The sequence below is a fragment of the Mus pahari genome, chromosome 4, assembly GCF_900095145.1.
Source record: "Mus pahari chromosome 4, PAHARI_EIJ_v1.1, whole genome shotgun sequence".
Taxonomy (NCBI): domain Eukaryota; kingdom Metazoa; phylum Chordata; class Mammalia; order Rodentia; family Muridae; genus Mus; species Mus pahari.
In genome coordinates, this window is record NC_034593.1 from 27,513,051 (window position 1) to 27,525,714 (window position 12,664).

At 44.5% G+C, this 12,664-nt stretch overlaps 1 protein-coding gene across 1 annotated transcript in view; it reads left to right on the forward strand.

Annotated features, from left to right (window-relative positions):
* Usp13 (ubiquitin specific peptidase 13) overlaps positions 1-12,664 on the forward strand; it is a 105,147-nt gene that overhangs the window by 41,039 nt on the left and 51,444 nt on the right. Inside the window, exons 5-6 of the mRNA XM_021196023.2 lie at positions 1,183-1,325; positions 4,878-5,062. Of these exons, the coding sequence (XP_021051682.1) occupies positions 1,183-1,325; positions 4,878-5,062 (328 nt within the window). The remainder of the gene's footprint in view (positions 1-1,182; positions 1,326-4,877; positions 5,063-12,664) is intronic.

Below are 12,664 nucleotides of genomic sequence, written 5' to 3' on the forward strand. Positions count from 1 at the left end.
CTGGGGCAGCTGGGACACGCGCTGGGGCAGCTGGGACATGCTCTGGGGCAGGTGGTAGAAGCTTGGGCTGGGGACACTGGTTGTCAGGGTGAAGGGCTGAGGCTCTGAGGTCCAGGCATGGAATCGGCCAGGTGATGGGAAATGCATTGTGAGGGTTGACAGGACAGCTCACTGTAGGTTCTATACAGGACAGGCTGCCCAAGGGCAGCCACTTTGAAGGGTCTAATATCTACACGTGCCTGTGCTGATAAGGACTAAGCTTTCTGTGGCCCGAAAGAAACATGATTGGCTTTTTTTTTCTTTTGTCACTTAGCATACATTTTCCAGATTTATCCGTATTTCATCATATATTCAAATCTCATTTCTTTTATTGCCTGATAAAATTCCATTGTAAGAACATACTACATTTGGTTTTTCATTCTATTTATCACTAATAGGCATTTGCTCTGATTTTTTTTTTTCTATAGCTAAATTGCTATGACAAAGATCTTTTAATTCATCCTCCTGCCGTCGAATGTTTTCATGTCTCTTGGATGTATCCCCAGCTGTAGATCTGCTGGGTTCTGGGGCTCTTGTTTGAGCATTTGAAGAATTACAGGACCGTTTTCAAAGTGGCTGCGTTGCTACTTCCCAGCAGAGTTTTGAGTTTTACAGGCAGCTAGAGAAGAGCTCATAGCTGTAGGCGAGGGTGACAAGAGAAAGCAGGGCGTCTGTCTTCCTGTTCTGCTGAGCCAAGGACACCAAGCGGGACACCACACATCTGCTTGGGAGTGGATCCATCTAGCACAGGGACACCCAGACATGTCCTCTGCCAGTGCCATAGCTGCATTAGACTCAGAAGTGGAGCCGTGCTGTGTGCAGTCCACTCACGTGTCCTTGACCTCGTGCCGTGTGAGTTGAGGATATTGGCTATCTTGGTACATCAGGAGGCCCCTTTTCAGCCCACGTGCTGAGTGGGAGGGATCATTCGTGTGAACTCTAAGTGTGAGCTGATAAGTGAACGTGTTCCCTTGTCCTCCGGTCTCCATTAGTACCCCATGGCCTGGGCCAAGTCTAGCCACATGGAGCGGAACGGACCTCACTGCGGGGTAATTGAGATCCACAGCGAGGCTGCGCTCATTAAAATAAGCGTCTGCGTTTATTTCTAGATGCTGAGTTCTCAGTGTTGGCTTTGTCTCACAGGTGACAATCGCTTGCGATGCAGTGCTCAGCTCAAAGTCCCCGTACAGGAAGCAGGATCCAGACGCGTGGGAAAACGAAGTGCCAGTATCGAAGTATGCCAACAACCTCGTGCAACTGGACAACGGGGTCAGGATTCCTCCCAGGTGAGAGTCTGCTGGCAAATGGAAGTTTAGTCCCCAAACGAGTCAAAGCAACATCTCATTTTCTACCCTTTTTTTCTGAGCTACAGTTTTATATTTTCTTAACTGATGCCTTTTATTACAAATCCACTAAGAACTGGGAATTTTTTTTTTTATTAGAAATAATTCAGATTCTGAAAGACAAAGCCCATCATGTTTTTTCTCAGATGTGGACTTAGAGTTAAATGTATGTGTACATACATATGCACATGAATATTTGCATATGTACAGATCATGACCCTTGAAAGGCAGTTGTGGGGCCTGGTGAGATGGCTCAGTGGTTAAGAGCACCAACTGCTCTTCCAAAGGTCCCAAGTTCAAATCCCAGCAACCACATGGTGGCTCACAACCATCCATAATGAGATCTGACGCCCTCTTCTGGTGTGTCTGAAGACAACTACAGTGTACTTACATATAATAAATAAATAAATCTTTAAAAAAAAAAAAGGCGGTTGTGACTGCAGGAAGAGATCTTTAGTGGCAGAGTAAAACAGAGGTGATGGCACACACATGATATAAAAAACAGAAGGAGAGGAAGGGGCATGAGGGAAGGCTGTGGGGGAAGACCTTCGAGAACAAACTATGCTAATTCACCTGTGTGGAATGTCATAACGAGACCCACAATCCTGTGGGCTGACTTTAAAAATTATTTTATAAAAGAAAGACAGCATACAAACAAAAACCAAAGAGATAAGAACTTCTCTCTGAACATTTTTGGACCTTTACAGCAAGTGCTGAGTGCTCTAGGCATTGCTCTACAGCAAAACTGGTGTTTGCACCCATTTGCAACTCAGGGACTATCCACCTGCTAAGCAGTGCACAGGATGGGCAGACATGCCAGTTGAAGCCATTGTCCTTCTGGAACCTCACACTGGCAGCAGAGCCAGTGGATTAACCTCCTCCCACCCCCTGGGGGACACTCATCCCCCAAGCTCACTTACCCTGAGCACCAGGTGTCCATGGTGGTTGCTTGTCGACATAGTTTGCTCTGGCCTTCCCCCTTCTTATTTGTCTTTCCCATACTGCTGGGCTCATCTCCCGCACATCTAGATCTGTATGTCTGAGTTCAGTCTTTCTTGGGGGGGGGGCTGACTTGAGACAATGCTGGGCTGTCTCCAGGAGGCCAGAATGCTCTCAGGATTCAGTAGCATCTCTGAAGGCAGGTCTCAGAGGAAGAGCAAAGTGACGCTTAGAAATATGTCCAGTTTCATTGACCCGTGACTTTCTCTCCTAAGACAGTAGTTTTGGGTGAGGCAGATCACTGCGGGGCCACATTTTCTACCACCAAAGAAAGAAGGATGGTTACAATGACACTGAGCAGAGTTTGCTGGATGATGATGGGGCTTTCTGCTAGTCATCTGACACATAACTGGTGTTTAGTGTGTAGTTTGGGCCACTTATTTTCTTAATTTAGAATTGTAGTGTGGTAGGGTATGTCAGTCATTTTATAACAGACCCCTGAGATAGATCAGCATCATAAGGGGGAGCTAATCTTGGCTCGTGGTTTTAGGGATATAAGTCATGGTTAGTTGGTGGTGGTGATACAGCATATCAGGTGGGGTACAGGCTGCGTAGCTCATGGTGAATGGAAAGAGAGAAGAGGCGGGTCCTGAGTTCTAATGTTCCCTTTTAAAGGATTTCCCAGTGGTGGCTGGGATGGGGGCTCCATGGGTAGGAGGAGCACTGGCTGCTCTTGCAGAGGACCTGGGTTTGGTTCCTAGCACCCACATGGCAGCTTAAAACTGTCTCTCGATCCAGTTCTAGGGACCTCCAATGGCACCAAGAACACACACCCAGTGCACTTTCATACATGTAGACAAAATGTTTGTACAGTTAAAAGTAAATACAGCTTAAAAAGAAAAAGAACACTCCGTGAACACAGAACTTTCTCTTCAGCTATACCTCTTTCTAAAAATTCCCAAAATATATTTCTCTTACATAATAATAGGTTTTGTGTTTGATTGTTGTTTTAGTTAGTTTCTATTTCTGTGATTAAACACCGTGACCAAAGGCGACTTGTGGAGGAAAGGGTTTATTTCATCTTATACGTCCAGGTAACAATCTACCACTCAGGGAAGTCAGGGTAGGAATTCAAGCAGGGCAGAGTCCTGGAGGCAGGAAGTGAAGCAGAGACCATGGAGACATGCTGCCCACTGGCTTGGTCCTCATGTCTTGCTCAGCCTGCTTTCTTACACACCCAGGACCACAAAGGTTGTACCACCCACAGTGAGTTAGACCCTCCCACATCAACTGTCGATCAAAAAAAAATGCAATACATGTTTGCCCACAGGCCAATCTTATGTAGGCATTTTCTCAATTGTGGTTCCCTTTTCCAAAGCAACACTGACTTGTGTCAGTTGACATAAAAACTAGCCAGCACTATTATGATGTTTTCATACACATATGTAATTGTTTGTTCACTTTCACTCCTGTTATCCCTTGAATCCCTGGTTGCTCCTTCAGCTCACCCTCCTCTTTCAAACCGGTCCCTTCTACATTAATGCTTTTCTCTTTTGGAACTCCATGCATTTAGTTAGGGCTGCTTAGAGGAGCGCAGCTGATGGGGTTATTTATAGGAGCAGTGGCACCTTACCAATGACTGTGCCATTGAAGAATATTTTCCCTTCCCAAGGCTATTAATTGCCTATAAGTTCTCAGGGATGGGCAGGCCTCATGAGTGCGTCCCTATTCCATGATGGAATGGGCCCAGTCTTGTAGTCGCAGCCACTATGAATTCAGGAGTGCAGCAGTGGCAGTGACATACCCAGAAGACAGTATTCTACAACACTCCACATCTCATGTTCTTTTTGCAGTATCGTGAGTCTCAGAGGAGGCGTTGTAGAACCCCATGCATAGCTGAGTGTTCTACAGTTTCTTGTTTGCAGCATGCTGTTGACCAGATATTAGTTTTTGTGGTCTCTGCTGCCCACTGCAAACAGACAACCATCGTTGACCAAAGCTGATTGTACCAATAATCTACAGCCTCAAACATAACTATTTAGACAACTGTTTAACAGGTACATTATGCCCATATAATAGCTTCCAAACCATGTTGGCTTTATAACGCCACACCGAAGACCATGCCTTTAACATACAGTCCTTCCTGGGATATGCCCAAGTTGGACTACAGCTTAGTTTTTAATCCACATCAGTTTTACCATGTATATGTGATGCTTTGGACATGTCTTCCACATTGGATCCTCCATGTTTGTACCTTACTCAGGAGCCACTGTCCTGCATGTGGGAGTTTGGACATGGCTTTGTTCTTGCCCTTTATATCATATGCCAATTTAAAAAAAAAAAAAAAAGATTCACGTTGGAGGTATTGACAGTCTGTGGCTCCATCTTGGAGGCAGAAGGACACTGGGTGGTCGTGGGCTCTGGAGGGGGGAACAGTAATATCCCAGGGTAAGACCACTGGGGAAGTGCAGCCAGTAGGATACATTGGTTGTTTTTTTTACATGTCACTGTTTCCCATGTCCTGGCTGTTCTGACTGTTCTCTGGTGACTTTCTAGTGGCTGGAAGTGCGCCCGATGTGACCTGCGGGAGAACCTCTGGTTGAATCTGACTGACGGCTCTGTTCTGTGTGGGAAGTGGTTTTTTGACAGCTCAGGGGGTAATGGCCACGCACTGGAGCATTACAGGGACATGGGCTATCCTCTGGCTGTGAAGCTGGGCACCATCACACCTGATGGGGCAGGTGAGTGTGGCTTTGCATGATTGGCACCTCACATTTGTCTCAGCTCAGGTCTGAGACCTGGGGTCTGCCTCTTCATTGTGTGAGTACTTGAAATTCCTTGTCTTGGGGATGTTGATGGTACTTCTCTTGTAGTATGCATGAGCCTGAAGTATTTAGCCCAGTGGCTTTCAGTAAAGAGTGAGTAAAAATGAGCTGTTTTTGTATATCCCATGGCTAAGGGGATCTAAGCAGGAAATAGGATCGAGGAAGCGATGTGCATATTGAATCCTCTATTAGGATGGTAGGAGGCAACCCTAGAACTGATTGTGAATATTATTTGTACCACTTAGAGATGAATATATTACAAGAAATCAGTGGGGCTGGAGAGCTATCTGGCTTAGTGATAAAATGCCTGCTGAGAAAGCCTGACAACTTGATTACAGTTTGATTCCCAGGACCCACACGGTGGAAGGAGAGAGACAACTCCCACCAGTTGTCCTCTCACCTCTATAGGTGTCTTTGGCCTGCAAGAGTGTCTCCTGCAAGTGTGTGTGTGTGTGTGTGTGTGTGTGTGTGTGTGTCTGCATGGTTGCACACAGTAAGTAAATAAATATATAAATATGTAGATAGATGGACAAAAATGTGAAAAGAAAAAGAACAGACAAGACCTTGCCTGTGGTCTGAGCCCGGTGATGATGGTTCTCATTGTCTCCAGAAGGTCAGGTTCCTGCTTGGACAACCAGCTGTTCTGTCTCTCTCCCCTCCTAATCTATTTTCTCTAAATGGCTAGCTTTGGACCACGTCTGTACACCTCATTCATTTCTCCCACCATTTTGTGATGGGAAAGGGAAATAATACCAAGCCACGATACAAAACTCAAATCCTCAACAGTGGCCACGAGGACACATCATCTTGTCACTGTGGATTTTAAAACTCACATCTAGAGTAACACCCAGCCCTGGTTCGCCATGTTTTCAGCTTTCTTTGTGTCTGTTAAGAACATCTCTGCTCTAAGCGGGGATGATGTTTGTAGAAGAATAAAGACATCTGTCTTCTTTCTTTCCTCTTTGTGAATCTGTGATGGAGTTAGCCTGCCTCAGAGTTCACTGACCAAAGCTTCCTATTCAAGGCTTCAGGAGTTGGTCTTCAGGTCTGACCATTGCTTTCTGGGAGCTGGCTGGATTTTCCTTTCATTTTATGGTTGAGGGCTACTAGTTAGAACATGTTAGAATTCTTTGGTTTTCCATTTGGAGACTTTTCCTGCTTCCAAATGTCATCGATTAGTATTGTTGTTATTATTATTGATTTTTTTTGAGACAGTCTCACTGTATATCTGGATGGCCTTGAACTTACCACATAGTTTAGGCTGGCCTCAAACTTGCCGTTCTCCTTCCCTGACTTCTCACCAGGGAATTATTTGAACTCATTAAAGAAAAGTGGTTGCAAAGGCATGAGGTGCAAGTAGGAAACATTTTCCATCCAAGTAAATGACTGCATAAACCAGGTCTCCTGAGTGTTCTGGGATTTAAAGAGAAACTCAGTCTATGCTTTGGGGGTCAGCCCTGCAAAAGTGTCGATGGTCAATATTGTAACAATACTGACACACAGGTTCTGGTCAACATTGTAACAATACTGACAGGTGATGGTCAACACTGTAACAATACTGACAGGTCATGGTCAACACTGTAACAATACTGACAGGTNTGTAACAATACTGACAGGTCATGGTCAACACTGTAACAATACTGACAGGTGATGGTCAGCACTGTAACAACACTGACTGACTGGAGACTAATACTTAATAATGGGGAGGGGCACAGAAAGCCTTCTCTATATCCCTTAGGGGGTTACAGAAAGGGTTACAGTGCAGGAACATGTGATTTGAATGAGAAATGTCTCCCATAGGCTCACATGTGTGAATACTTGGTCTCCCACTGCTGGTGAGGTTTGGGAGGTTATGGAACTTTTAGAACATAAAGCCTTGCTGGAGGAAGCATGTCATTGGGGGGTGAGCTTTGGAAGTTTAGATAGCCTTGCTTTACTTCCTATTCACTCTTTTAGCTTCTTCTGTGAGGTCGAGATGTGATCTCAGTTTCCTGCTCTGCACACCTTGTTACCATGCTGCCAAACCTTTATAGATTAACCCTCAGGAACCATAAGTCCAAATAAGTCTTCCTTCTATAAGTTGCATTGGTCATGATATTTTATCATTACAGAAAAGCAATTCACACAAGAGGAGAACATTACAGTTCAGACCTTTTCTATGTTCTGTGGCAGTGTTTTCTAGGACCATATCTTATCTAGTGTGATGAATATCTTATTTATTGCTGTGATGAATCACCATGACCAAAAAGCAAGTTGAGGAGGAAAGGGTTTATCTGGCTTGCATTTCCAAATCATTCTTCATTACTGAAGGAAGTCAGGACAGGAACTTAGGCAGAGCAGGAACCTGGAGGCTGAAGCTGATACAGGAACCATGGACGGGTGCTGCTTACTGGCTTGCTCTACATGGCTTGCTCAGTCTGCTTTCTTATACAAGCAGAGCCACCAGCCCTGGGATGGCCCTAACCACAATGGGCTGGGCCCTCCCACATCAATCACTAATTAGGAATATGCCTTACAGACTTGCCTACAGCTTTGTCTTATGGAGGCATCTTCTCAATTGAGACTTCCTTCTGTTTGATGACTCACTCTATAACTAGTTGACATAAAACTAGTCAGCATAGACCAATATAAAAGAAATCCACTTCTCAGAATAACCTGAGTGTGATGGTTTCTCTTATCAACTTGCCAGGATCTAGAATCACCTGTGATATATTTGAGAAGCATTTCTAGGTCTGGCTCACTGAATTGCGAAGGCTCACCCTGAATGGGACCACCCTATAGGTCTAAACCACATAAAAAGGAGAAGGTGAGCTGAGCACCAACATTCATCCCTGTCTGCTTCCTGATTGGCTGCCATGTGACCAGCTGCATCACACCCCTACTCCCATGACTCCCTGACCCCAATGAAACCATACCCTTGAATTGTGACTTCAAATAAACCCTTTCTTCCTTAAGTCAAATTCATCAGGCATTTTGTCACAGTATTGACAAAAGGGACGAATGCAGCACAAACACTCTACCCATCTGCAAATGTGGGTTATTTATGATTCTAAAAGTGAATTCAGGGTAGTATCTCACTCATTTTTGGATTCCATACAAAATCTTGGGCATGCTAGGCACAAATAACTTTGTTAATCAACTGGTAACTGAGTATTTAAATAATTAGCTTCTACTTATGTGGGACAACATAGGTTAATTCTCTTTTCTGTTTATCTTTTAAATTTATTTAGTGTGTGTTCATGTGTGCAGGTGCAGTGTGTGTGTATTGAGAACAGGGTCACCCTTGGGTATGGTTCTTTAGGAGCCACCTATGTGTTTTGAGTCATGGTCTCTCTTCAGACTGGAGCTTGCTGATTGGATCGGGCTGCTGGCCAATGGATTCTAGTAATCTGCCTATTTCTGCCTCTCCACTGCCGGTGTTACAACTCCATGCCGCTGTGCTTGGCTTTTTAAAGCTCATTTGAGACTCAAACTCAGCTGCTGTGTGAAAAGCACTCTACCGAATACATCGTCTTCCTGCCCCAACTTCCTCTTTTAAAGTTGTCATTGTTTCAGTTACACTAGATTTGTAAGTAGAGTCACATCATTTGTCCTGCACTAGAGGTGCATAAGAGCACCCTTCCAACAATCCTGGGTGACCATGGGTATTATTAAAAACCTTTGCTGACCTGCCATCTTACTTGAATTTGCTTTCTATTGAGATCAAACAGTTTTCATTATATTCTTTATTTTATTTGTTGCCATGTGATGTGTGTGTGTGTGTGTGTGTGTGTGTGTGTGTGTGTGTTTGTGTGTGTGTGTTAAAGTTCTGACCACCCTGCCTCCAAATATGCATGCTGGGATTACAGACATCTACTGTACACCTAGCTTTTCATTATATTCCTGGCTATTTGTAGTTTTTTTTTCCTTGAAAGTTTTAGATGATCCTTTTACCTTTCTTTCTCATACAAGGTCTTGGTGTATATTTAGCCCAGGATGGCCATGAACTCACTCTGTAGTCCAGGAAGTCTTCAAACTTGTGATCCTCCTGCCTCTGCAATTACAGGTCTAGACCGCCACACCTAGCATCCTAGGCTTTCTCTTGTCAGTACATGTGTAGGTACTTTCATTGGGTTTTATGAACCCCTTTTATTATTAACTGTCATAGCTGTTGTTAAGGTGGAGAACTATTGTCTTTTCCTCTAGGAGGGAGAACTTTAAACGTTGGCTGTATATGGTGGCCAAGATCATTTGAATACATGCTCTTAATTCTTTTAAAGTCCAAAACCCTGGGTACAGCAAGCCGCTTGTGTGCTCTGAACTGAGACTTTTCAGATTCATAGTGAGGGATCAGCCTTTGATTTCCTGCGTTTGTCGTATGATGTTGGTTTTCCTAAAGTCTTCCTTTTAGTTCATGATTGCAGTGCTTGTTCTCATCTATCTTTTTAGTAGACATCTCCACCTTATATCTTTCTAAATAGATGGTTAGCTGCAACTTTCTGTTTCTTTGCAAAGCCAAATAAATTCCTAACATTTTATGTTTCTTTAAGGGTTCGGAGATGAGCCTTCAGGATATGGAAGTGTGGGGTGTGGAATACTCTCTGGGGTAGGAAATTCTGTGGAGGGTCGGAATGTCTGAGGAGTGGATTTCTACACTCAGTGGGTCTCTCAGGCTACCTTGTGAAAAAGGACCAAGTCTCCAAGTCAGGGCATTTGTGTTGTAGGTCACAATGAGAACCGCTATTGCTAACCTGTGGGCTGTTTATGTCAACTTAACCGGTACATTCTTTCCCCGTGGGAGCTGAATTATATTTAGAAGATTGCTTGGTAGACATGAAATCTAAGGTTGTGCATTCAAATATCCAGTGATATCCTGATCTTCATTCCCCGCCCGCGACTGGTTCCTTTCCAAAAGATGTTGTACCTGCTCAGTGAGACCCTCTTCATTCTTAAAGTCTCTGCTTAGGGTTTTCCTAAGAAGCCCTGACCCACCAGGCTAGGCCGAAACGATGGCATGCATCATAAAAATGGACCCTGTATCCAGTTCCACTCTGGGTCCCCATGGGTACAGACAGCACAAACAAAACAGGAACCAGATTACCACACAGCCCGGCCAAGCTCTCCAGTGTGGGAGGAGGTTCTTGTCAGGACGGGAGTAAGATGAGCTGGATGGAGGTGGGAGCGGGTTGTAGTAGTTCCACCATGGAGACGGGTTGTTTACATGGGAAGGCTCTTCTGTGCCAGGAGAACTGCACATGGATGGCCCAGGTGCACAGGGCGGCCGTGAGCTGCTCACCTGACTGGATGTGCCCACTGCATGGCTCCTCATCTAGGCCTTCATTCTTTGACTGCTTTCATCCCTGACCTGGGTACAAGGTTCTGTATGTTTCTCACAGCCTCCAGTGTTAGGGTCAAGGCATTGGTTACTTCCTGCTAGCTCTAACCTGGCATGTCCCCCTTCCGGTGTGCTGGCAGCACCTTGTGCTGAGCGGGGAACCGTGGAGCCTGGACACCATCTTTGTTGTCCTCTAGCTCCACTGACTTATATACCTCCCTGGGCATAGTGGCTGCTCAGTAAGGCTTTGTGCAGTGTCAAGTAGAGGAAAGGTGCTCCGTATTTATATTGACAGCCTTGTCTTGGCAGGTCTCCTCTCCTGACATCAGGGTAGGTCTCATCTGCCCCAAGGATGGCCCTATGCCACAAGCATATGAATTTGTGTTTGTTTTCCTAGTGGGAGTGACCACTGGCACATCCTCTCATCTCAGCTTTCTTCTCTGTGGGTGGTAGACAGCTTGTGGGACACAGATAGCTCTTGGTGACCAGGTGCTATGGACCAGCCTGCACTTTCTCAGCCTTTTGATGTTCTTCTTGGTGTGCGACTGTCTCTGGTTTTCTCTGTTCTACACACTGGAACCACCTGGTTGTTTCTTCCTTCCTTCCTTCCTTCCTTCCTTCCTTCCTTCCTTCCTTCCTTCCTTCCTTCCTTCCTTCCTTCCTTCCTTCCTTTCTCTTTTTTCTTTTTTTAAGATTTACTTATATTATGTATATGAGTACACTGTAGCTATACAGATGGTTGTTAGCCTTCATGTTATTGCTGGGAATTGAACTCAGGACTCTGCTTGCTCAGGCCCTGCTTGCTCCGTCCCAAAGATTTATTTATTGTTATATGTAACTACACTGTAGCTGTCTTCAGACATACCAGAAGAGGGCATCAGATCATTATGGATGGTTGTGAGCCACCATGTGGTTGCTGGGATTTGAACTCAGGACCTTCGGAAGAGCAGTCAGTGCACATCAGCCTGGTTGTTCCTTTCTGAGCATAAAAGCTTCCTTGAGGCAAAGAGCTTGTGTTACACAAATGAACCTCAGTTAAGGGGGTATCTGCTGAGGTCCTCCACTGAAGTCGAGCATGACTTCCAAGACTGTCTGAGATACTAGACTTTAAAGTCACAAGAGGAGGAACCCTGCTTATCTTGCATAATGTTGCACCTTCATATCTCTGTGTATTTTATATTCAGTTGTGTTTTTTGACTATACTCAATGAATGAGTTAATCAATGTGGCTAAACAAGCTTGACTAGTGGTCTGTGGATCCGTAGAACATACTCTCTAAGACAATTAAATTGTAGGAATTCCAAACTTAGAGATTAAACAAAACAGAGTCTCAAGTAGCCTAGGTTGGCCTCAAACCCTATGTAGCTAAGGACGACCTTGAATTCATGAGATTTCTGCCTCTACAGGTGTGTTGTCACTATGCTGAATTTACGCAGTGCTGGGGAATCAAACTGAAGGCTTTGTGTGTACTAGGCAATACACAAAACCTAAGAGACACCTCCAGTCCATGTGTGTATTTTTTCAATTAAAAAATTGCAATCAACATGGGAAAGTAGAAAAAAAGCAAAAATAAATCTGTGTATTCAGCCATTATTTTGTAATTATTTCTTAGAGATCCCTTTCTTGCTTTAGCCCTCAGTCCCTGTGTCTAGTTCTGCTTAGAAGCTGTTCCTTTATCTTTTGTATAGATCATAGCCTCTGGCTCTTTGGCTAGGTTTTCATTGAACTGGAACCCAGAGTCACTGGTCAGCTAATACCAACTCAGCACTGTGAGCGCTAGCCCAGGAGCCTCTCCCTGCTCTATCACTGTGGCTTCTGCCTCAGGCTTTAGGCCACAGTGGGGAGTGTGGAACCACCTGCTCAGCAGTACTCAGGATAAGATAGTTCTTGAGCTAAGGCAGTTTCGCTAAGCTGAATTTGGAGATAATGTGAATTCCCCAATGAAAGCCCCGAGTCCACTCATATCTGAACATGTATGTGTCACTTGTACAGTTCTTTGTCATTGCCACAGGAGGATCAAGTTCATTTTCAGTTTCTTGTACAGCACTCCTTAAATTGTTTTTGTTATTGGGAGAAGAAATGAGTATCATATTTGACCAAAATCATGTGGTATCTTTGGACATTTAAACCCCTGAGGTAGGAATAGTGTCATCCTTCTTTCTCTTTCTTTCTTTCTTTCTTTCTTTCTTTCTTTCTTTCTTTCTT